Below are 26,251 nucleotides of genomic sequence, written 5' to 3'. Positions count from 1 at the left end.
AGTACCCCCTGATTCTGCATACCTGAGATCTGTTTTATAAATTATATATTCTTTTTAAAACTCTGTTAAGATGCATGTACTTTAGCAAACAGGAGTATTCCCTAGGGGTACACTTGTTGGGAACCCTGGATCTAGTTTACTAAAGGTCAATAAAGTATATCCTATCATTACTTAGACGTGATTTTTTTACTATTTGCTTTCATGGGGTCATTTCTTTTAATAGAACATGGGTACTATACATTCTGCTAGCATAGACATGATGTGAGCCAGCATATTGATAAGCATCGAGGCTGGAAATATTTCACTGACCTTTGTCACTTCCATTTTGTGGAGGCGATGAAACAGGATTCCTAGACCTTGCAAACGCACTCATAAGAGGAAGAGATCCTGGCCGATGATTCCTAGGCCTGTCAGATAAAACAGAAATAAGTCAATCCCAAATTGTACGTGACCATAAGCTAAATACTGGGACACATCAATGAGACAACGATAAATATAGATAAAGATAAATATGCTTTTCCAGAAGTCAGTGTATCTATGTAAAAAGAACAGTACAATGGCACAGCTGGGGCTAAATAATACTACTAAAAAATGGCCAAGTGATAAAATAAGCAACAAGCATAGGACTTCTAAAGAAACCAGAAACATTGTATGACAGACAATGGAATTTACCATCTGGGTCTGAAATGGAAATAAGTTCCAGTGCTATACTAACTCTAATGCTGATAACAAGCAAACTGCAGAAGAGCAGACAGAATATACTTTCAATTCAACTTATCTGATACTCACTATATAAATGTGTTCCAATACTATTTTAAGCTAGGATCACATGGTTGAAAGGACTGTCTTTTTTCCATCACGTTTTTGTAAAATGAAGTGGATTAGACACAGGAGAATAGGAGATAGCAGAGTAGGGCAGCTTAGAGAACTATTGTTCTCCAGGCAGGGATGTATTAGTAACATACACACCGTCTGCCAAAAATTAATGTCAGAAGAAGGTCAAGCAAAAGTGCTGTTTTTTTCAGATCTCTATGCTATCCTGCTCTACCCTGTCTCTCTGCCATCTCTCACCTGTTTGTTTACAGAAGCCTGGTAAGGGAGAGGTGGTCCTTTAGGAAACGGCATGAACAAGCCCATACAAGGGCTTCTTACATTTTGTTTCAATTTATTTCCTATATTTTCATATCCAGCCTGTTTATTAAAGGGAGTTGACCACCTGAAGACTTACAAGGGTAGTCTGATATACATGCATGATCTGAATCTCATCTTCCACATAATTGGCAAGCAGGTTCATGATGGGAAGGAGAGGAATGAGTAGTGCTGATGGAAGCTGCAGATACTCAAAATATGATTATTATTTTTTTAATACCACCAATGGTAAGCAAAATCCCTTCAGGCACAACCAATCAAATAACTATGTCTTATAGCTTCTTTTACCAGGCCATGTCACAATTAGCCTTTGTCTACCTCAAATATTCAGCCAAGTTAAAAAAAAAATGAATCTGTTTCCCCATAGCCATGCTTGGCTATCTGTAATTAAAAATAGAAATATGCCTCATGTAAAACATTACATATTTACTAAATGACTCCTGATGTATATTTAAGTACAAACAGAATAGAAGCCAAGTGGCTTTACTAAAAATGCTCAAATAAAACAGTAGCTGTTTTATATATTCATTTTAGTAACCATTCATCCACATTTCTGCTTTGCATATACTGGTTTAGCAAATTCTTGATATCCCTGTGCAAACATTTTGCACTGAGGTCTGAGGCATGCAGCCACTTGCACTTAAACTAAAGTCAATACAGTGCAAGTGCTAGTGAAGATTTTGTTATTGAAAGGAACTTTGTTCATAAAATTGAAAATATAAGGTTGTAGTGATTTTTCTGTCCTAGGAATGAAGCTTGTATATCCACATCTGTTAAAATGGAAATAGTCAAAACACATTTATTCATTGTGAGAGAGCAATTTTTTTTAGCTCTGCAATTATTTTTCACAATAATGTTTTTCAAAAGAAAATACTCACCAGTCTTCGGGGTCACAGTCCCGGAAGCCCTTGGCAAAGGGATTGCTAGCAATTTTAAGTTGGGTTATCTAGGATGAAGCAAAAATATATATATATTAAATATTCTTCAAAATATCAACTCAATTAAAAAAGATATTCATTCATTCAAAATCAGTTAATACAAAAGTTCTGTTTGAGGGCTGGAATTGGTCTATGTGTAGATTTAGCAGTCAGCATTAACTGATTATTTAGCAAAATTTCCATGAACTGCAGTCTTTAATTCTTCTCAGATTTTGTCATTTTGGTGAAATGCATTGGAGCCAATTGGGAAGGAGAATTGAAGGTAGTTTTTAAAGGTGAAATGGTATCTGAGGGTTATGGAAGCTCATGTCAACTATCCTCCACTTGTTCCCGTGCCAAAAAATGGCCTCTAATTGGAGTCATTATTTTACATATTTTTAACAGAATGAAAAAAGAAAAAGAGTGGAAAAAAGTTTAATAAAAATGTAAAGTGACTGTACACTAATAACATTTAAATACACAAAATATGAAAAGTAAAGTCCTAAAAACAGTGGCAATTTTCAGTTTCCATGAGTATGAATTATCTTATTCTCCACAGATCAGACATTATACATTGTTTCTCAAAACAACTAATCTCAATTAGCGCAACCTATCTGTGATTAAAGTTGCACTACACTGTTTATTGGATTATACTTTACACTATTTACCAAGATTTCCAGAACTGCAAAGTAATTCACACTTAAATATTTATTAGGAGCTATGAAACAGTGACATTTAAACCTTATCAGTTCTCATCTGTTTAATTAATAATAAATAAATAAATAAATAATAATAATTTTAACAGTTAAAGAATGGTTTACTGAGGTCTTGTTCATAAATGTTTTATATATATATATATATATATATATATATACGCACACATCTTTTTGGAATATATTTTAGTTTTTATGTGTTTTGATATGCACAGCCATTCATTTGAATGAACCATGTATGTGAACTTCATTACTTTTTTAACGCACAACGCCTGTATCTGCATATATGTTAGTTGGGCCTAAAATTGGGCTTAACCTCTTTTTAAAATGTTGTTAGAGCAGATATGGAAAGTCAAAAGCTAGAAAAGCAAAGCACTTGACTATAGTAATGCCTTTTCAAGTTTTATATTTTCCTAAGCTAATTAAAAACTGAAAGTGTATAACAGACTTTGGCTCTGTTTTGTGTATTGCAATTTTAATCAGTAAAGTCCCTTCATAATATAGTGGTTTTGGTTGATTTTATTTTAAATTTTTAAAAGTTTTTTTCTAACTGATCTTTAATGGTTTTTGTTTTAATATTTACATTTCTTACAATTTCATAAGTGAACATTCAATAAAGTGTTTACCAATGACACTGGATTGGGATTTTCTGAGGAGGGAGGCTACGGGACTCAGTATGAGTCAGGGAGGGGGAGAATTCACTCATCTGACTTATTCACTTGTGTGTGTGAATTTCAGCTTGAGCTATTGGTCTCTATACAGCGTGTTTTTTTTAAAATAATTTATATAATGTTAGTCTGATAAATGAGCACCACCTGCTGGCCATACATTTTTATGCATTTTCACATTACTGATGTTGGACTGCAGGATTAGTTACAAGCAGTAACTGACAAGGGTTGGTGAATAGAGACTAAGGCAAGTTGCAGACTGGACACTAGCAAACCGGTTGCTGTTGACAACGTACTAGTGACCAGAAAGCTAGAGAGGCCAACAAAAACACTAAAATCTGCACTTGTTACTATTTCATCATTTCCACACTGGCTGGTAAAGCAACACCTTGCTGCCTCATTGTTGAGGTAGATCCTGCAGTGTTCCAACCAATGAGGAAACATCACAAAGAGGGATACATGCAGTAGATACAGGTAAGTTCAAATCATGCTCTCTCTAGAGATCCATTCGCTGGTGTGTTCCCACCAGCAGGATGGCCACTGTGATGTAGCTTAATAAGACTTGGCTGGAAATTATATATATATATATATATATATATATATATATATATATATATATATATATATATTATAATTACCTGATTAAAACGACAACAAACATATTTTAACAGTTTTTTCCAAACATAATAGGAAGTATAAATACAATATTCAGAATACTATAGGAGTAGTTCTCTTAGCAATGTGAAGCTCTATTTTTTTTTTTATTATTATTATCCTATCATATGTAGTGCTAAGTAGTGTTTATTTAATTTCCCCTGTGCATGATTGGGTATAGGAGGACACAGCTTCACTATTCCAAGTGCTTCTTGAACTCTCTTAGTACATCAATCCCAGGGAATAAATACTACAGCTCAAGTTGAGGTGAAAGTTAGTTCTTATAATTACAATTTTTAAGACTCAGCTGTGTTGATTTACTAAACAGGCCCTTTTCCACCACATTAAACACCCACTTGTTTCCAGGAGAATGTAAAAATAAGAATTTCCGTTACACTTGCCTGGATAGCTGAATGGAACATAGATTCACTGGGTTAGCTGAAAAGGTTACACCTTTAGTAAATCTACTTCAATGTATTTATATTAACTTCGTATAAAAAATGACCAGATGCTTCCCTCCTTGGCCCGCTGGAAGGGAAGAGCGGTTATTTACTAAAAAAGGATGACTGTATTAACTTTCAAGGCCTATCAGTTTATAGGGGAAAATGTTCTCTTAAACCCATTTAGGTAAGGAAAAAAAGTTATAAAAAAAGTTATAAAAAAAGTTATAAAAAAAATGTAATTTTTACCCCAGCTCAGTGTTTGTGATCCACAAAGATAAATTATTAAAATTTGAAAATTCTAAATTGACAAGACTTATTTAAAGCTTTCAATGTATTTAAAAATAAGGAGAATTACAGAGAGAAGGAATAAAACTTTGTGTGGACTAAAATTTTATAACTTTTATTTAATTTGTTTTCAGGACACAGGTTTGGGGGACATAACTAAAATTCCTCTTTTAAAATCTCCGAAAGCTACTTTCTAGGTGCAGGGTTTTTACATACATTCTGATACTTCAGAAGACTGGTTGGAAATTCCACAAAATTAGATGAACCAAACACTGATCACAACAATCAGGGTACAAAACAAACTAACTGATGATTAATAAAAGTGAGCTGCCAGATAAAAAAAAATGTTTTAATATGTTGGAAAATCAGTCTCGACAATCAATCAATGCTGACAATCAATTTTGAGAGAAACATTGAGGGGGATATTGATCAATGGTTTTCCAACTCAAACGCACTATTTACTAGGTATTTTATTTGCTTACAAACAGTGTTGCCAAACCTACATGAAGTCAAAATGTCAATAGCTGATTCTGTTTTAGTTGAAAAATAGGATCAAAAAATTCAGGTTTCTTATGAATAGACTTTATTACACCTTGCATGAGTCATTAATAAACAAATGTGCTAAATTTGATTGATCCCCAATTTTTCTAATTAAAATACAATTTGGCAAAGTCACTTTTGGCCCTTTGAAGAACTGTAGGGGACCTTGCCAATCCAAAAAAATAAAATAAAAAGCATTTGTTAAGGCCCACATTGAAAATACACAACCCCCTTAAATTACAGGTTTGGGGATGCCCTAAAGTTATAAGTAGTGTTACAGTACCACAATGGTTTTTAGGGACAGCATCAGTAAACGTGTAAATATTTTGGCTGTGAAATTGACTTTTTTTTTTTAAAACGAGTTGCTTACAGAAAACAAGAAGCACTCCAACCTATTTGCACTGTATTTATTTTAGTCAAAAAAGCTGCCACCTTTTCTGGTCATTTTAGTAGCAGCAAGTATGCTTCGGTATCTAATAGAGTGCTGGGCAATATGTTTGGGCCACAATTTATTGACAATTCCATCAAAAAGTAAAAATTTTAATCTAATTATAATTTTGAAACTTCAGGTTGAATTTATGTTTAGCCAAAATTTTAATCTCTTGATAGAGGGGGCACTATTTATGAATATCCCACATTAGGGAGGAGTCATAACAGATGTCTGGAGTTTTATTCACATTCAAACCTCAAACCTCATGAATGCAGACAACCTGGCAGGTTTATTTAACAGAATTAAATGCCAAAGTGCCGACTAAATTTTCCTTTAGAACTTTATTAAATATAGACATCTCTTATAAAATAATGGCATTAAAGGAATAAAGAATGTTCGCTTAGAAAACTGAATAAAATTAAGCCATATTCATTTTAATCATGCATTTGTTGACATCACAAAAAACTGTATTTTGTCTTACTGCCCTACACATTATTGAATATTCAAAACCTATTGATTATGCAAGAAAGCAAAACATCTGGAACCATTGTAGAGAATTCCAGCCACAGAACATTGATTTAATTGCCAAAATACCTTTCATAATTTAAAAGAAAGGCAAATTTATGTAAGAAAACACATTACTGAGCTTGATAAATCTGCCCATTAAAAGCCAGAACACTTACAATCTCAAAGATAACAGCTACTGTTCAATGTGCCAATTATCGGAAAAAAAACAACCTAACTCTAAGACTGAATACAGCTCATAAAACACAAAATTTAGAATTAGGATCCAGTGTTATTTATTTAAATAAAGAGTACTAAGACTTCCTCTGAACTCTCACGAGACTTAGCCCAGACCTAGACAGAATTATATTTTGTTTTGCTCAACTGGTACACTAGCAAATATCAAGCAAACTCATTTGTGACAACCTATGGTTAACGAGATGTTATTGAATGCAGAAGATGGCATAGCAACTGTGATTTTGATTTCAAAACCAAAATCATAACAAAAAACGACAGCATGTAAAATTGTTCAAAAATGTCACAAAGCCATCATTCCCACTTTTAAGCATTTCATGTTTTTGCGGTCTTGTAAATATCGATTGCATCATCAAATCTTTGTAGAACTGGGCAAAAAATTGAGAAGACATCTGGTCTATGTGGACAACCTCATGGCCCAATAAATACAGAAGCTGGATCGGTCTATATTGCCATAACCTGACAATTTACATACAGCTTAACCACTAGTGGCCCATAGTCTAAAGAAGCAGTTTTGGTGATCTGCAGAGGAACATATGGTTCTTCTCTATAAGTTAAAAAAAAAAAAAACGATGTTGTAACGCTAGCTGGAGGAGAAAGCAGGCAAGCTGCTGGGAGAATAGGAGGGTGTGTTATGCACTTGTAAGAATACGCCACATTACATCGATGGGTCACCAGCAGAACAGCTAAGACAAATCGCTGGCTAAATCATACGTGTGTATTTATTTAATTCATCTGGGACAAGGCAGGGCATTTTCTATATTTAAGTAAATCCGTGGATAAAGTATGTGATTGTGAGTTTCCGGAATGGGTTGAAAAACAAACTTTAAGCCCTTTCAGTGACAGTTTCAGACTTAGAGGTCAAAGTGATAGAAACCAGGAGAGAGGCAGTGAGAGGGGGAGAGAGAAAGAGAGCAGCTGTCCCAGGTCATCAGGAAAATGCCAACCTCACATGAGCTCTGCAGACACCACTTCTTTCCCTGCAAACCTGTAAGATTGTGCTCAGAAAATCTGCACACAGCATTCATAGATGGGAGCAGTCACTGCCACTCTTGACTGCGCAGATGCCCTCCCTTGATCTCAATGAGCCTCAGTTCACTTGTTTATTGAAAATCTTGGCTTTGGGGAGCTGTGTGCTTGTGTATGTGCTATGAGCCTCCTATAGCTATTAATTCTACACCCCTCCTTCCAATATGTGATAACTGAGAATAACCTTATTGGGGTGAATAAAAAAATGTAAAAAAATTATAATAGTTAAAAAAAAAATCTGTATTGAACTGTACTGTAATTGTGCTGCCCCCCCCCCCCCCTACATTGTAAAGTGCTCCGTAAACTGTTGGTGCTAGATAAATCATGCATAATAATAATAATAATAATAATATTATCATAAAAACATAACAAAATGAATAGGAAATAATAATACTGGTAACAAGAATAATAATAAAATCTAAATTTGAAAAAAAGTTAATAAAAGAATAACCTAATTAAGATCTGAATGGCTAATTTAATATTCTATGGTCCTTCCAAACGCCTGCATCCATTTAGATGAAAAGGCAGGCCCCTGCTGCTTTATTTGCAGTTGTTTACCTGATTATATTAGTGGAAATTGACCAGTGATGGGCACTTCCTTTGTGCTAGGTTTGTACATGGGGATTGGCACATCTAGGTAAACAGAAAAGCAGATTTGTCCAAACACAATTTGATTGACATTTAGCAGTGGGGAAGCCATAGAAGTCAAAGTAGAGTGGGTCTAGGGTTTACATAGGTAATGGTATCCCTCTGGGCTTCAGAGTTGTTTTTATTTCCTAGTGACTGAATTTCTGCAGTTTTTGGCTCCTGATGTCCATCAGTGACAGAGCCCTCTGCTCCCCACTTCCTGCTCTACATGGCCAAGTGATTTAGCAGATGGACAGTCATCATCTCCAGGCACTCTCCTAACAGCATAGATTGCTGCATATATAGTACTGCTTCCAAGACAGAGAGGAGGAGTGCTCAAATCCCACATATACAGCATCATTTACTTAAATGCCTCTCTATACTCTGTTTTTTTTTTTTTTTTCTCATATTTTTCAACGGGGGTTTGCGAGGAATTTAGTTACAACCAGAGCTAAATACTGCAAGTATACAAGTGAAAAAGTTTAAATCTAATTAAAACTCGGATCTGCATTAGAGGATTTTTTTTCTTTTATTATGTTACATTGATTTACCCAGTCTTGCAATACATGGCACAACAGTGCAAATTAAATTTTTGCATACACCAATATGTGTCCGATTGTGAATCGAATTGTTCCTTTTTTTTTAAACAAGAGCTGAGACCAACATGACCTTCTCCCGGCCTTCTACATATAACTACATAGAAAATACAGGCTTCATCCTATCTGAAAACAGAATTCTCCATACCTTCTTCAGCCAACAGTAAAAAAAACACAGACTTCTCCCTGCCTTTTATACCAAAGGCCTCATGCATACAGACATATTGAGAAATTCCTCTGAACACTGGATCTTTCTGTTAGGAATTGGACAAAAATCTCAGCTTAAAAAATACTTGCAATTATGCACGTTTCTATCTGCATAGCGTTTAGAGGCGTTTGCACAAACTCATTCTACTGGCCATTAGAATTATTTGACGCTTGTTTACGTGCATTTGTGTGCTTTATAAACTTTTATGCCCACTTAAGCAAAAAAAAACACCAAAAAAATGCAAGTATGCTTCTCCAGGAACGCAAGTTTGGGGCAGTTTTTTCTACACCCCTGAACGCTGCCCACGAATACCTGTATAAATCCCTGCATGTGCATCAGGACATTAGCTAACATGCAACTGTGTTCAGAGGTGTAAAAAAAAAACATGCCAGACGGTCCTTAACTACTTCCAGACCACTGCACGCCTATATACATCCTAACTTTGAAGAGATCTAGCTGCCATAACCCTGGTATCCTCTTCTTCGGCAGACGGTCTGGTTTCCGATAATAGTGGTCTCTGCAGTGGATTTGCTGCAAGATCACTTTTATCGGGGGCAGGAGAGCTCCACTCCCGCTGCCCTCCGGGGGCCTTCACCACTTACCAGGGCCATCAGCAGCAGCAGAGGCAATCGGGTCCTTCTGGCTGGGTATGGAGATGAGTGAGGGGAAGATGGCCCCCACCCATCTCCATACCATTTCAGGGTGGAAGTGACGTCAAAACGTCACTTTCACCCATAGATCTTAAAGGGCAGTTTTTTTTTTCAAATGACAAACTGTTTTTGTTTTTTAATGCATTTTAGTGTAAATATGAGATCTGAGGTCTTTTTGATCCCAGATCTCATATTTTAGAGGTCCTGTTATTCTTTTTTTCTATTACAAGGGGTTTTTACATTCCTTGTAATAGGAATAAAAGTGACACTTTTTTTTTTTTTTTTTTTAAATAACAGCATAAAAATAAAAGGTAAAATAAATAAGGAAAAACATTTTTTTTAAACGCGCCCTGTCCCACCGAGCTCGTGTGCAGAAGCGAGCACATACGCGAGTAGCGCCTGCATTTGAAAACGGTGTTCAAACCACACATGTGAGGTATCGCCACGATTGAAAGAGTGAGAGTAATAATTCTAGCCCTAGACCTCCTCTGTAACTCAAAACATGCAACCTGTAGAACTTTTTAAACATCACCTATGGATATTTTTAAGGGTAAAAGTTTGTCGCCATTCCACGAGCGAGCACAATTTTGAAGCGTGACATGTTGGGTATCAGTTTACTCGGCTTAACATTATCTTTCACAATATGAAAAAAAATTTGACTAACTTTACTTTTGCCTTTTTCTTTAATTCAAATTTTTTTTTTCCAAAAAAAAGTGCACTTGTAAAACCACTGCACAAATACGGTGTGACAGAAAGTATTGCAATGACCACCATTTTATTCTCTAGGGTGTTAGAACCCCCAAACCTTATATGTTTTTTTTTCTAAGTAGTTTTCTAGCAATAAAAACTGTTGTTAACTTGTAAACAACAAATCTCAGGCTGGGTCCTTAAGTGGTTAAAGCAGCTTTTTTTTTTTTTTTTTTTTTTTACATCCGTGTGCATGAGGCCAAAGAGAGAAAAAATACTGCTTCTCTCTGCCATCTGTACCTGAGAAAAACATAAACTTCCCCCTGCCTTCATCACCTCTCTGAGAAAAATACAGACTTCTTCCTTTATCACCTAACAGAGAGGAATGGACTTATGCTGGCCACACATGTATAGATTTTCATGCTTTAATTGGGTCAAATCGACGTTCATTTTCAACCACAGTGATGAGAAAATTCAAAGAAGCAGGATGGAAAATATTTCTCGAATGAACAGATTTTCAGACAGTGTATGTGTTTTTTGTTTTGGAATTCCTTTCATTTTAAAATTGAATGTTAAAATCAAGTGATTTTTTTGATCAACATTTGTCCATTTATCGAATGTACAAAGAATTTTTTGTGCGAGTTTACGTATGAATATTTTCACATGAAAATCTACTCGTGTATGGCCAGCATTAGGCTAAATTCATATCAATGCAGGTTGCGGTTGATGCGTTTTTCTGGCATGTTTTGCATTTTTGAAAGTGCGTTTTTAATGTGTTTTGCATTTTTTTGGCTAATAGGAAATTATGACAGGTCTGTTCATGTAGTGTGACTTTGATGCTACTTAACTTTTTTAACGCTACTTAACTTATAGTACTTTGATGCTACTGAACTTTTTTTTTCCGTCACAGCGATCGCGACATTAAAATCATGCTACTTCACTTAAAGTATTTCAGAGCTGCTTTACCTCACTTGGAAGACATCCTGCACAGATGTTTTTGAAAGTCACACCTGAACTTGCAAAATATTGTGCAGAAACTACTTTCAAAATCGCTTCCAATGTGGACAACAGGGTGCGACTTGTCATGTGATTTAAAATGGTCAAATCCTATGACAGGTCACACAGGTGTAACTGGGGGCTGAGTACCAGAGAGTGTAAGAGAGTGTAAAGTTGCATCAGAGCACTACATGAGCAGAACTATCATACTTTCTTATTAGCCAAAAAAAAAAATGCAACACTTGCATTTTTGGTGCTCCATTGAAGTCTATTACACAGGAAACACAGTCTGCTGCAGGAAAAAAAATCCCTGATCCTTTCCAAAAAAGCACACTGACTCAAAATGAACAGATGTGAACTAGATCCATAGCAAACCATCCTAATGGACTGTAGTGCGTTTCTGAAAAACACAAAATGCACTAAAAAACGCATAGGTGTGAACAAAGGGTTATGCCTGCCTTGTACCTGAGAAAAACAGACTTCTGCCTGCCTTCTTCACCTAACAGAGAGAACATTGAGGGAATTTACTAAAACTGGCACTCAGAATCGGGTGCAGCTGTGCATAGTAACCAATCAGCTTCTTACTTCAGCTTGTTCAACTAAGCTTTGCCAGAAAAACCTGGAAGCTGATTGGTTAGGTTACTATGCAGAGTTGCACCCGAATTTTGAGTGCACCAGTTTAAGTAAATCCTCCCCATTGCATTTTCCCTGCCTTCTTCACCTATCTGATAAAAACACAGGCTTCTCCCTGCCTTCATTACCTAACAGAGAAGACACAGGGGGTTATTTACAGAAGGAAAATCTACTTTGCTCTGCAAGTGCACTTGGAAGTAAAGTCGCTGCAGATCTGAGGGGGACATGCAAGGAAAATAAAAAACAGCATTTTAGCTTGCACATGATTAGATGATAAAATCAGCAGAGCTTCCCCTCACTTCAGATCTACCCCTTAGATTTAGGGCGACTGCACTTTCAACGCACTTTCAAGTGCACTTGCAGTGCAAAGTGGATTTGCCTTTTGTAAATAACCCCACAGACATGTACTTGCATTCTGTGCCTATTTGACAAAGACATGGAGTTAATTTACTAAAACTGTGTATGTTTGCAAGAGCTTAGTAAATAAGGACTTCCATCCTGCAGCTTTCCATCATCCAATCATGAGAAATTTAAAAATGCTGTTTTTTTTCCCTTGCAGGTGCTGGGGTATTCTTTGTAAAGTAAAGCTTTACCTCATTTACTAAGCTCTGGTGCAGCTGAACTTGCAAAGTGCACAGTCTAGTTGCCTTTAGTAAATCCACCCCATAGACCTCTCCCTGCTCCTGTACCTGAGGAATACATGGATTTTTCCCTGTTTTTTTCATCCCTCTGAGAAAAGCACAGACTTCTCCCTGCCTTCCCCAAAGAAGCGTTTTCCTAAGTGAATTTGACATATGTAAATGTCCTTACTGATCGCTGGAAAATGGGAACAGTAAAAGGAAAAGTCTATTTATTTGCAAACGACTTGCTCTCCTTTCTTCCAGACTCTGAGCTGTGTTTTGCTGGTAGTGGCTGCTCTGCATTATAAGGCCCCCCTCTCTCTCCTTCTCCAGGCCATCATCCATCATTGGGAAGGCTCTGATAAATGATGCATTGGAAGCGGTAATAAACTCCAGAAATACTCACTCTGTGGTTCTGATAGGCAGTCACTGCGGTGAATCGGGTTTCCTCAAACACAAAAGTCTTAAAGTTCTCTTCTGCATATTTCTCGCTGTCCTTCCTGGGGTCCACATACACCACATGAAACCGGGGCTGGTATCTGTGCATGGAGTTCAGGATGATCTGCAGGAAGACACGGCCACAATTAGCCCCCCATCTCCAGGACTACACACAAGTGCAACTATGGTTCTTCTAGGCTACATTTCCCCAAAACACAGTGATTGGGACAAAATGCAATCATTGTAACATTGAAATCTACCTGGCTGCTTATTGAGCAGAATTAAAAGGCATTCTCTTTTCTTTTTTTTTTCTTTGTTTTTACTTTGCACCCCTGTCTTCTGTGCGCCCTGGACAACGGCCTCACTGCCCTACTCTAGACACTGACCTACTCTAATCACTGCCCTACTCTAATCACTGCCCTACTCTAGACTCGGACCTACTCTAATCACTGCCCGACATTGACCAACTCGAATCACTGCCCTACTCTAGACACTGACCTACTCTAATCACTGCCCTACTCTAATCACTGCCCTACTCTAGACACTGACCTACTCTAATCACTGCCCTACTCTAATCACTGCCCTACTCTAGACTCGGACCTACTCTAATCACTGCCCGACATTGACCAACTCGAACCACTGCCCTACTCTAGACACTGACCTACTCTAATCACTGCCCTACTTTAGACACTGACCTACTCTAGACACCGACCCACTCTAATCACCGCCCTACTTTAGACACGGACCTACTCTAATCACCGCCCTACTTTAGACACGGACCTACTCTAATCACTGTCCTACTCTAGACACTGACCTACTCTAATCATTGCCGTAGGACCTACTCTAATCCCTGCCCTACTCTAGACACGGATCTACTCTAATCTCTGCCCTACTTTAGACACTGTCCTACTCTAATCACTGCCCTACTTTAGACACTGTCCAACTCTAATCACTGCCCTACTCTACACACTGTCCAACTCTAATCACTGCCCGATACTGACCAACTCCAATCACTGCCCTACTCTAGACACTGACCTACTCTAATCACTGTCCGACACTAACCAACTCTAATCACTGCCCTGGCCACATATGTATCTTTCCGGCCATCTATACGTTCTCTTATCAAGGCATATTATTTAATGGTCATGTATAAATACACATAACCCACATATTTATTATTTGCGGCACTTGCATGTTTCATTATTCAGTAAGCAAACAGGCAAACCATGAAGCTGTTCAAGTTACTACTTGTCAAAGGAAAGTCGAAACATTTGTAGCAAGTGCAATAAATCAATAAATACATCAGTTAATTAACGAAAACAAAGTATCTAAATAATAATAATGATAACAACAATAATAATAAGGAAGAATTCGAATGAGAAGTCATGAAAATAATGTATCTAGAATATTATTATTATTATTATTTGTTGTTTGGTGTTATCGTTGATAATAATAGTAACACTCTTCATCATCATCATAATAATAATAAAAAAGAAGAAGAAGTCATGAAAAGAAAGTATCCATATTATTATTATTTGTGGTGTTATTGTTCATAATAACAGTAACACTATTCATCATCATCATAATAATACAAAAAAGAAGAAGAAGAGGTAATGAAAATAAAGTATCCAGATTATTATTATTGTTATTATTATTATTTGCGGTGTTATTATTCATAATAATAGTAACACTATTCATCAACAATATAATAAGAAGAAGAAGAACAAGAAGACGCATGATAATAGTAATATTAAATAGCATTAATAATAATAACAGTACTCATCATTATAACAATAACATAATAATAAGCTGAAGGATATTTTGTTTTCGTTAATGGCATAATAATGATAACAACAACAATGATAATAATAATTAAAAATAGTAGTATTAATAATAATAATAATAATAATAATAAAATCATCATCATCATCAGTAGTAGTGATAGCAATAAGTAGTATATTTAAGGTGTTGTACACCGATTCCTTATTTATATGTACACACCAGTATTTGCACTGTCTTCTAATGACTCTTTTATTACTTTTGCTACAAATGTTTTGATGTGATTGTCTATTCTCTTCTTAGCATTATCTCTAGTTGTGTAAACTGTCATTGGTAAGTTGTTATTCGGATGTGTGATTTGTTGGCTGGAAGAGCCGTGCACAACCAGAAACTACAGCCTTGGTTTTGATCTTTCGAAAATTTATGAAACAATTAAGGAATGTTACAACCTGGAATTTTTGTTTCCTGTCGATAGAATATTTATGTAGAGATCCCTGTTATGGGCATAGCCTGATCCTGAGAAGAGTGCTGCCCACCATCTCTTTCATTTGAGACTGATTTACTAAAGGAGTTGAGACTTTTCACTTGGTATTATAATTCTATTCAATCAAGCGAAAAGAAAGCTAATTCATATTCATATTTGAATTTCCAATCATGTGCAGATGCTTGGATTCCAATTCTAGGACAGGGCTGATAGTTTATTAAACCACAAGCCAATAGAATATATTGATATATTCTATTGCCTTGTGGTTATTAATATGTGGCTATGAATATAGATATAGATAGATAGATATATATATAAATGTATGTACAATAAATATAAGCTTCTGAATACAAAGTTCCAGCGATTTTCTAGCATTCCATATGTTTTCAGTTATCAGCCCCCAGCTCCAGTGGTGTCGGGTGCCCAGATGAATATATCAGATTAATAATAGAGATATGTGAGTCTCAGCCTTGTTCCCCCCCCCCCCCCCCCCCCCACACAATTCCCCAATTCACACTCACATGGCCATTGTCGTCCAGCAAATTGTTTGTCAGTTTCAGTTTGTCAAAGGAGACGATTTGCTTCATCCACTGGGCGCCTTTGGCTGGGGAGTCCGGGTGGTAGTGTACCCTCCCTGGGGTGGCCGGGTCAGCTTTGCCTGCTACCAACCAAGAGGAGCTGTGGAAGGCGTACCTACAATGTACAGAGCAAGGCCATGTCATCACTCCATTGCAGCACATTACATTACATGTCACCTACCGGTGTGTGTGTCCAGGAGGGGTCAATTTTTTTTCAGGCTGATTTACTAAAGGAGTTATAAATCTGCATTGTGTGAATATTAATTTCCACTGTCCATTTATTTCATCTTAAAGTGAAAATTTACCTTTTGTGCAAAAATTCTCAACTCCTTTATTAAATCATCCTCACTGTATTTGGTAAAGTAGAAAGTAAACAAATAATAATGATAATAATACTAATTATTATTATACGGTAATAATAATACGAACAAAATCAATAACAAAAACAGTGACAATAATACGATTATTATTATTAATAATAATAATAATAATAATAATAATAATACATGCCTGTACTACTACTAATAATAATAATCCTCATCATCATCTTCATCATTGGTATGTGTGAGTGGCATTGTGTTTGTGTCTTGCTGCAAATTATTTTATAGGATGTGTTACTATATTTGCATTATTGGTATACAGAACTATGAATGAATGCAATTGTGTTGATTTACTAAAAACTGATGAGTGCAATCTGGTGCAGCTCTGCATAGAAACCAATCGGCTTTCAGTTTCATTTATTTTTATTTTTTTGGTCAAACTGCACCAGATTTTGCACTCTCCAGCTTTAGTAAATCAACCCCAGTGAATTCTTGCATCCTTGTTTTTTTGGCCATTTGAATCCATAAAAATGTGTTTTCAGTGAAATAACTCGTTGACCTTCTCCAGGCACTCAGGGACATGACATAAGGTTCCTGGAGAAGCTTCTAAATAGCAGATCAGTAAGTTATGGATTTTTATTCAATAGTAACGTTTTCCAAAAAAATGATGTCTCGCTTACTGGAATGTGGAGATCCCAAAATTTTTATTCCAATCCTAATTTTATGTGACATCACCCTTGTCTTATCTGCAATGACATCATCAACTTCCCCTTTAAATCCTTAACCCATAGCCTTCCATAGCAGACTATGATCTGACAATGTCTGTGCCTTTATTTCACTAAAAACCGCTGCTACTATTCTCATTGTTATGCCAGCCCCTTGGTCCCTTATACAGTCCTGTTTTTCTGCTCAGGTTGGTTTAAAACACCCAGTCATTTTATGGGAAATCATTTAAAACAAATAATAAATCTCGGGTGGATCAGCGACAAAAACTTCAATTCATATATCAAACTGTCATATATGTCAGAATTCTGCCTGTGAAATAAAATGGTAACACACTGTGATAATATAGAGAATTTTACATTCATAAGACCACACAGCATAGATATTGTCTCTGCTGAAGGCAATAAAGGGGTGGTTGGCTAACAAAGAAATTTCCCCATCCAGAATCCACAAAATTAATGTATAACTCTGTATAAAAAGTCATCCTGGCCTAGACTAAAAAATATATTTTTTTCTTTTTTTTTACTTTTAAATTTCTTAAAAAAAAAAAAAAGACATTCTTAAAAATAAGACTTCTGTTTACTTACAGCTCTGTTGAATGTACATTTGGGTTTTCTATAATAAATATCCATAACGAAATATAAAATTCCTCCCCGGTAGGGGCCAGTTTACTTGAAATCCCCAATATGATAAATAGGGATTGATTTACTAAAACTGGAGAGTGTAAAATCCGGTGCAGCTGTGCATGGTAGCCAATCCGCTTCTTACTTCAGCTTGTTCAATAATAGGCTTTGACAAAATATAAAAAAAAAAAGTGGAAACTGATTGGCTACCATGAACAGTTGCACCAGTTTTTGCACTCTCCAGTTTTATTAAATTGACCCTGTAGTTTTTAACAGTATTTCTGTTTTCCTATAAATACCATATGGATTAGGGAATACTAAGATGCTCATACTTTACAATGAATACCAATATTTAGTATAAAATGTAAAAATCATTAATTGTGATTTTTTTTCCCCTAGCCATGCAACTAACATTTTCAAATCTCGTAGGATTAAAAATAACTGTCATTTTTTTTAAGGCATCCTTTAATAATATATCTTTTATCTACCTTGGGAGTCATATTTATGACATCAGATGATAAATGATTATATATATAAGACATGTGCGCTGTGTATATATTATTCATTTCGAGAATGATAGGAGGAAGATATCTCTGAAGATCACAAATAAATTCTATATTTATCATACATGTACGCCAATTATATTCTTCTATAGTATCTAGCAGATAACAGAATCTCAATAAGTAAAAAACAAAAAATCACAATGAAATCCCATATCATATATATATAACAATTGCACACTTCTGATTTCATTAGGAAATAATTGTGTTTCTTGTACTCACCGGTAACGTTTGTCATCCACCGGTACGAAATCCATCAGCAACATGTAATCGGCCATAGGATCCATCCCGAAGATCTTCACCTGGAAGGTGGGAAACATCCGCCTGTCAGGGAGGAGAGGAGGAGCAGTCAGCAGTGTGCAGTAGTTAGCAGTGTGCAGCAGTTAGCAGTGTGCAGCAGTTAGCAGTGTGCAGCAGACCGCAGTGTGCAGCAGTCACAGTGTGCAGCAGTTAGCAGTGTGCAGCAGTCCGCAGTGTGCAGCAGTCACAGTGTGCAGCAGTTAGCAGTGTGCAAGTCACCCAGAAAGCGCCTGTCAGGCCCACTACAATGGACTAATGACAACAGCTCTCATTTTGGTTTTGGACAATTCAGCAATCGGATTTTTATCGTCCATCTCCGTTCTCTGACATCGCTCTAGATTGATGAGTGTGGCTGAAAAGCTTCTAATTGTAACCTGCACGAGGATTTGGTATCCATTTCAAAGTATGTGCAGAGCAGCCACTAATTTACTCCAGGCTAAACTGAGTGTATCCCTGATAACAGCAATCTGCCTTATCTCTGGGCAAACTCAAGTGTTGTTTTTATTTTGACTGCTATGGCATGCCTTATTGAGATCTGAGTTTTCCAGATCTGGAAGAATGTGTGCAATAGTGAATGGAGTGCCCCAACACTGCTCATGGGTGTTGTCTTGTTTGGTTGAGGAAATGCTCTCAGGTTGGATGGAGAAGAAGTGGAGTCTCTGCAGGAATGTGGAGGTGTCCTTCTCCAACCTATGATTGACTTCTCATGGAGGCCATTGCTCAGGCTGGAGTGTCAGCAGAACAATGCAGGGAAGGACAGACCTGCTGCACACAACACATATTTTCCTGCTCATTTCAATCTCTGAATGGGGCTTTTAACTAATTTACCCCTCAAACAAGTTTCCATGAGCTTCCAATGTAACAAGATGTCATGTCACACATTCCTGGAAGACTGGACCTAAACAATGGTAGCAGTCCCCAGGGCCAGGTCCCCCTATTCTCCCTGGATTTACTGCCTGGTAACTGGAGATGGCAGGGCTGCTGACCCGGTCCCTGTGTGAATTATTCAAGGACTTATTTCATTTCCCTACTACCAGACCCGATCTGTCTACCTGGCCACTTCACAGAACACATAGGAGAGTCTAGAAATGAAAAAAATGTATCTGTATGCTATATAAATCCGTCTATTTATGTTTTTTTTTTTAATTATTATTATTTATTTTGTATCTATTGATTTGTTGTCCAAAACAATTGGTACTTAAAAATGATGTTCCTCATTCCTACGTGAAAAAAGTTGTAATTTTATTGGTAAATTAAATTATTACTTTACCAAAAAGTATAATATATATTTATATAGATACATTTAAGTTTAACATTTTATATGGATCAATTTATTTCTCTCTCTTCCTCTTTAGCACACTCATTAGATAGATAGATAGATAGATAGATAGATAGATAGATAGATAGATAGATAGATAGATAGATAGATAGAATACACACACGTATATTCTTTTATAATAATGTTATCAGTTTTGCAATTAGTTGCAAAGATGCACCATGTGAATATAGTATAAAAACGAACTATTGTAGTTCCTTTCATATACATTGTTTCTTTATGTTTTAATTCCAACTTTAGTTTTTGGCCACTTTACCATAAAGTTATAAGATTTTTATCTTACAACTAAGATATATATCTATAGCTACAGTTATAGATCTATATAATATATCTGTATATCTATATAATATCTATCTATCTATATATATATATATATATATATATATATATATATATATATATATATATATATATATATATATATATATATATATATAGATAGATATCTATATCTATATATCTATATACATATATATATATATATATATAGATATATAGATACATAGATATATAGATATATATATTAATATATATATAGATATATATATATATACATACGCACACACAAACACACATATATTGTTTATAGTCGTTATATACACATATATGTATATCTCATATATATATATATATATATATATATATATATATATATATATATATCAGTTGCCTACAAAATCAAAGGTGTATTTTGTTTAGTTCTAATTACTTTAGGAAGCAGTGGTATTTTTTAAGGTAATATTTGATGAAGACTTATTAGGCCAAGACTAATATCCTTGTGTGTAACAAACAATAGAAGCCCTGTGTTGAGATGTCGATTATTTATATATTTCGCCTCCTGCAGTTATCCCCAAATAGTGACAAAAGGCAGCTCTGAAAACAGCTGGAAAGGGGCTCCCAGGGTGATCCAAATGCAGGAAAGGGTTACAGATGTGCTTATCAATGTAATAAGTAGATCGGTCCTTGCTTGGTGTGACCCTGATTAGATATCCTTAGATTGGGAGTTGCAGTGTTCAGGTCCAGGCACTTTAGCTAAATAGCTCCCCTCTTATGTGTGAGTATTTAGGGTGCCCCTGTTGTTTCATCACATGGAATTGAGCTCAATTTTACAGCAGGGGCTGGAAGGGTTAATCATGCGTGCCGGATAGGAGCCCCAACTGTACATGGCTGTGGTGTGAAATTAAAAGAACATTTTTCAACCCCCATGTCATGCATTTTTTCTGCCTTTCCTATCTGCCTCTCCTAAAGTGACCCATTCTGCTCAATCACCTGTTGTGAACTAATTGGATTCAGTAACTTGGAATAATATTTACTCTGAGCTTCGAGGGGGGAAAATGAGCAAACAGAGGAACTGAATACCCAACCAGGCTTAGGTCACATCTCCAGCCAGGCTTGTGCAGGGGGCAGTAGGGACTTTGCAGCCTAGGAACTGGGCCAGGTGCTGGGAAGTCCTATCCTTATCTTCTACAATTCAGACCCAACACACAAAAATCCTGGGCATGAAACATCATATTTCAGCGTCTTCTGCCTAACTTTCCAGGAGCACAAACAGCTGCTGTGACCCCATACTTATTGTAATAAAACGATCTCACTTTTTGGTTCTTGAGGTCACAAGTGTCCTGTCTGTGGTCACTGATTGTCTCTTAGGGCTGAGCATTTTATTTTATTTTACGTTATTTTAAGCAAAACCTACATTAAACGACGTGTGTATGTGTGTAGATGTATTTATAATTTAATGAACAAAAATCAATTTTATATACACTATTTCTTCTTTCCCTAATTGGTTACGAAAATGATTCAGTATTATGTAATAAATGTATTTGTAAATTAAACAGCATTTATATATACTTGGGCAAAACCAATAGACAAGCTTTGGTATGCTAAATGGGGTATTATAGGGGGTTACGTATAGTATGAAAGGGTATAACATATTTATTATTATTTAATACTGTATCATATTTTAGGACCCATAAACACCAATAGTTTGTGTTCATGATAATAAATGGTTCAGATATAGTATTAATAATGAAAATGTATTATTATTATTATTATTATTATTATTAATAACAATAGTAATAAAAATAGTAATAATAATAATGGCATGAACATGTATGTATGTATGGAAAGAAAAACATATGTTACATACACACACACATATCTATCTATCTATCTATCTATCTATCTATCTATCTATCTATCTATCTATCTATCATATGCATCTTTAAAATAAATATTGTTATCTCTCTCTCTGAATACAGGTATACAAACACACACATTTATGTGTGTTTGTATATATATATATTATATATATATATATCTAGATATATATATATATATATATATATATATATATATATATATATATATATATATATATATATATATATATATATATATATATATATATATATATCTAGATATAAATATCTAGACAGATATGGATATCTAGATAGATATAGATATATCTGTAAAATACATGTGTTACATACACACACATATCTATCTATCTATCTATCTATCTATCTATCTATCTATCTATCTATCTATCTATCTATCTATCATATGTATCTTTAAAATAAATATTGTTATTTCTCTAGCTCTCTGAATACAGGTACACACACACACACACACACATGAATATGTGTTTGGATATAGATATAGCTATATAGATAGATAGATAGCTGTATAGACATATCTATCTATCTAGATATATATCTATATAGATGTTTCTATATCCATACACACATCAATTTGTGTGTGTGTGTGTGTGTGTGTATACCTATATTCAGAGAGAGAGATAATTATTTATTTTAACGATACATATGATAGATAGCTAGCTAGATAGAACACGTCTGATTTACTAAAGGTAACTTCAATTATTTAATCAGTGAAAAGAAAATTCCTATTTCATTTGCACGTTTCTTTATAAATTTGTTGTGTGAAGACCCTCGTCTTCTTTAGTCAAGTGTATATACTATTTAAATATATATATATATATATATATATATATATATATATATATATATATACAGATATGATCACACTTGGATTCTGCACCATTTGCACACAATACATATCAATGCAGATGTTCCATTGTGCACTAGACATGAAGAACAGTATATCTAGTTTTTGGGTCAAAGCTGTCATCTATATATCTAGTTTTTGGGTCAAAGCTGTCATCTATATATCTAGTTTTTGGGTCAAAGCTGTCATCTATATATCTAGTTTTTGGGTCAAAGCTGTCATCTATATATCTAGTTTTTGGGTCAAAGCTGTCATCTATATATCTAGTTCCCCATGTGTGGTTTACATTTAGGTGTAGGATCATTGCGTTACAATGCAAATGATTATTTCCATACTGTGTGTAAAAAGAATTCTTTTTGTAGATATGAAATGGGATGACCGCAGTGTGATGGGGACAGTAGTTTTGTGAACGTGTTCTATAGATCTGTCACTTGAATGTAGGGAGCTATAAACCAGATGAACACCCAGCAGGATTTGGAATAATACAGGGGAAAGAAGTAAATCATTGAAGTAAGGAATCCACGGCGTGTCTTGATCTCTAGCATTGTCCTGAAAGCCTCCTTGACGTGGGAACTGTTGCTGTGTTTTAACACCAGCTTATCCTGTCCTGTCCTGTGCAGCTCACACTCCACAAAGCAGAGATCTCCCATTTTCTACAATAATCCCAGGGGTCTTTATACTGGTGAGCCTGGGTGGTGGCTGAGATTTCACCAGGAATTATAGAAATGAAAGCATAAACACGGGGCTGGATCAACCTTTCACTTTATGGATCGTCCAATACAAGTCCTAATACTAGGGGTGATTTACTAAAGGAGTTGAGGATCTTCACATAATAAATCCACTGCAATTATCTAATCATACATGTGCAGATAAAAATGAGCAAGCATGGAATTTTTTTTTTTTTTTTTTTTGCATAATTGGCTAATTGATCATTGATAATTGGCTAATTGATGTTTTCATTTCCTACTCCTTTAACTGTGTCTATGGAGGTGTGCCTATTCCAGTAATGAAATGAAAGCACCTCTGTTTGTAAACACAGCACTGGATCGACCTTATACTTTATGGATCTACTAATACAAGCCATAAAGGCTGGTCATACATTATACAATTTTTGTTTTGTAAAATCTCCCTTTAGATTTACCAAAAACATAATATCTGAGGTCAAACCTAGACACTTTCTAATTGTATGCAATCAGGCAGGCCCTTGCACTACATTGTTGAAAGTAAATCTAACGAAAATTGTATAATATATGGTCAGGTTAATACAGAGAATGGGTTTCTAAAGGAGTTGAGGCTCTTCACATCATAAAATCATTTTAATTATCTAATCATCATGTGTAGATGTAATTAACAAATAGTATTTTTTAATTTGTTTGTTTGTTTTTATTTATTTTTTTTGTTTTTATGTTGTCTAATGCATGGTCAGGTTAATTCAGAGGATGTGTTTCTAAAGGAATTGAGGCTCTTCACATCATAAATTCATTTTATCTAATCATCATTTTAGATGTAATTAACAAATAGTATGTTTTTACGTGTTTGTTTTTTTTTTTTTTTTTTTTTATGTTAGTGGCTAATGTATGGCCAGGTTAATACAGAGGATGGGTTTCTAAAGGAGTTGAGGCTCTTCACATCATAAAATTCGTTTTAATTATCTAATCATCATGTGTAGATGTAATTACCAAATAGTATTTTTTTTTATTTGTTTTTTTTTTGTTTTTTGTTTTTATGTTATTGTCTAATGTATGGTCATGTTAATACAGAGGATGTGGTTCTAAAGGAGTTGAGGCTCCTCATATCTTAAATTCATTTTAGTTATCTAATCATCATTTTAGATGTAATTAACAAATAGTATTTTTGTTTATGTGTTTGTTTTTGTTTGTTTTTATGTTATTGTCTAATGCATGGTCAGGTTAATACAGAGGATGGGTTTCTAAACGAGTTGAGGCTCTTCACATCATAAATTAATTTTACTTATCTAATTATCATGTGTAGATGTAATAGTATTCTTTGTATTTGTTTGTTTGTTTTTTTGTTTGTTTTTTATGTGTCTGTCTAATTGATCATTGGCTAATTGATTGCATTTCCAGGTGTGAATTTAGTAAACCATGCTGCCTATGCATGTGTTGCAATATAGTAAATATCCCTGTTTTTTGTTGCATAGTTTGCAGGAGAGGGTGTATAGCAGTGTGTAGAGGGTCCATCCAGCATTTGTAGTGTCTATGAATGTGTGCAGGTGAGGAAGCTCCTAAATGTTGGGAAATTCAATATTTTAAAGTTTTTTTTTTTGTTTTAGTTTTCTTTTAGCGATGTCCATGCTGCTCTTTCTCCCTCCGGCATGAAATATCGGCCTTATGAAATCATCTGTCTAAAACGGTCAGATTTTCCATAGCTAGCTCCCAGCCTTCCACCCCCCCATGTTCTTCTCATGGAAGTCCTGTCCTGGACTGATCAGGGGGCAGGTTGCAGAATAAGAGCAGGGCCAGGATCCAGGTAGAGGTCACTAATAAGGGTGACCATACACACCACAATGTGATCGTGCGATCTTCTATCTCTACAATCCATGGGCACAGACCGTTTAGATTAGTGTACAAATGAGATGGTGGACTTACCTTCCAGCCTTGGTGACGATCATCTCGGTGCCCAGCTGGTTGAACTCATCCCACAGAGCCTTCATCTCCAGCTGGACGGTGATGTTGGCCACCTTGGGGTTCTTCTTGATCGGAGCCTTGCCGGTGCCGGTGCCAGGGGTGGAGGAGGACGAGCAGCTGGAGGACGAGGCTTCGGGTTCAGGGCACGGGTGGCTGGAGGCCGGACCGAAGCTGTAGGAGTGTTGGGCGGCGGAGCACGGCTCGTAGTGGGCTTCATGTTGGCTGTAGGGGTCCCCCGGAGACGGGGAGAGGTGGTAGCCCCCCGAAGCGTTCAGGCTGCTCAGGCTGTTGGCTGTGAAAGCTGCAACATCGCAAAAGTGAGAGAGCTGGGTGAGCCAGGGGCTGGAGATGGCAGAAATCATCCCAAAAAGGAGCAGAGAAATAGGGGAGCAGAGAAAGGATAATAAAAAAGTGGGGGTGCTGAGTCCTCCTGGGGTATCCACTGATCTCCTATAGTCCCGACAAATGTGGGGGTACCATTCCTAGCAGTGATATTCCTGCTTGGGGCCCGAGCTGTGTTAGGAACCCAGAGCTGACTGCTGGAGTCTTATCTGGAGGCTGGGCCTCCTCCTCCTCCTCCTCCTCACACCAAACCGGTTCTTACTTCTAGAGAGATAAGCACACGCTGGAAGCTTGCAGGTAATGTGCCTTGTCCTCGCCTCTGGGACCCTGATAGGATGATTGACACACAAGTGCCTCTTCTTAACAGAGCTTCCTCCTCATGACACCCACTTTTCAGGGCAGTTATATAAGGCGTTCCCCTTGGTACACCCCCCTCCTCTCTCTGTCTTCAGCCCTCCCCTTCCTATTGTTTAAACAATACACATACACACT

At 36.1% G+C, this 26,251-nt stretch overlaps 1 protein-coding gene across 5 annotated transcripts in view; it reads right to left on the bottom strand.

Moving 5' to 3' along the window:
- TBX1 (T-box transcription factor 1) overlaps positions 1 to 26,251 on the bottom strand; it is a 45,912-nt gene that overhangs the window by 6,429 nt on the left and 13,232 nt on the right. For 4 of the 5 annotated variants that reach the window (XM_077461669.1, XM_077461666.1, XM_077461668.1 and 1 more), the window contains 6 exons: positions 25,379 to 25,718; positions 18,332 to 18,433; positions 15,827 to 15,998; positions 13,011 to 13,166; positions 2,028 to 2,095; positions 310 to 407 (listed from right to left, as the gene is read on the bottom strand). In XM_077461669.1, coding sequence (XP_077317795.1) covers positions 310 to 407; positions 2,028 to 2,095; positions 13,011 to 13,166; positions 15,827 to 15,998; positions 18,332 to 18,433; positions 25,379 to 25,718 — 936 coding nt within the window. Of the gene's footprint in view, positions 1 to 309; positions 408 to 2,027; positions 2,096 to 13,010; positions 13,167 to 15,826; positions 15,999 to 18,331; positions 18,434 to 25,378; positions 26,148 to 26,251 lie in introns of those variants that run through there. The other variant, XM_077461670.1, reaches the window with a different exon arrangement.

Source organism: Lithobates pipiens, unplaced genomic scaffold (genome assembly GCF_037356315.1).
Source record: "Lithobates pipiens isolate NorthernLeopardFrog02 unplaced genomic scaffold, aLitPip1_a1.2 Scaffold_3, whole genome shotgun sequence".
Taxonomy (NCBI): Eukaryota; Metazoa; Chordata; class Amphibia; order Anura; family Ranidae; genus Lithobates; species Lithobates pipiens.
The sequence above is the reverse complement of the archived record's forward strand: the minus strand, read 5'-3'. Positions and strand labels throughout refer to the sequence as shown.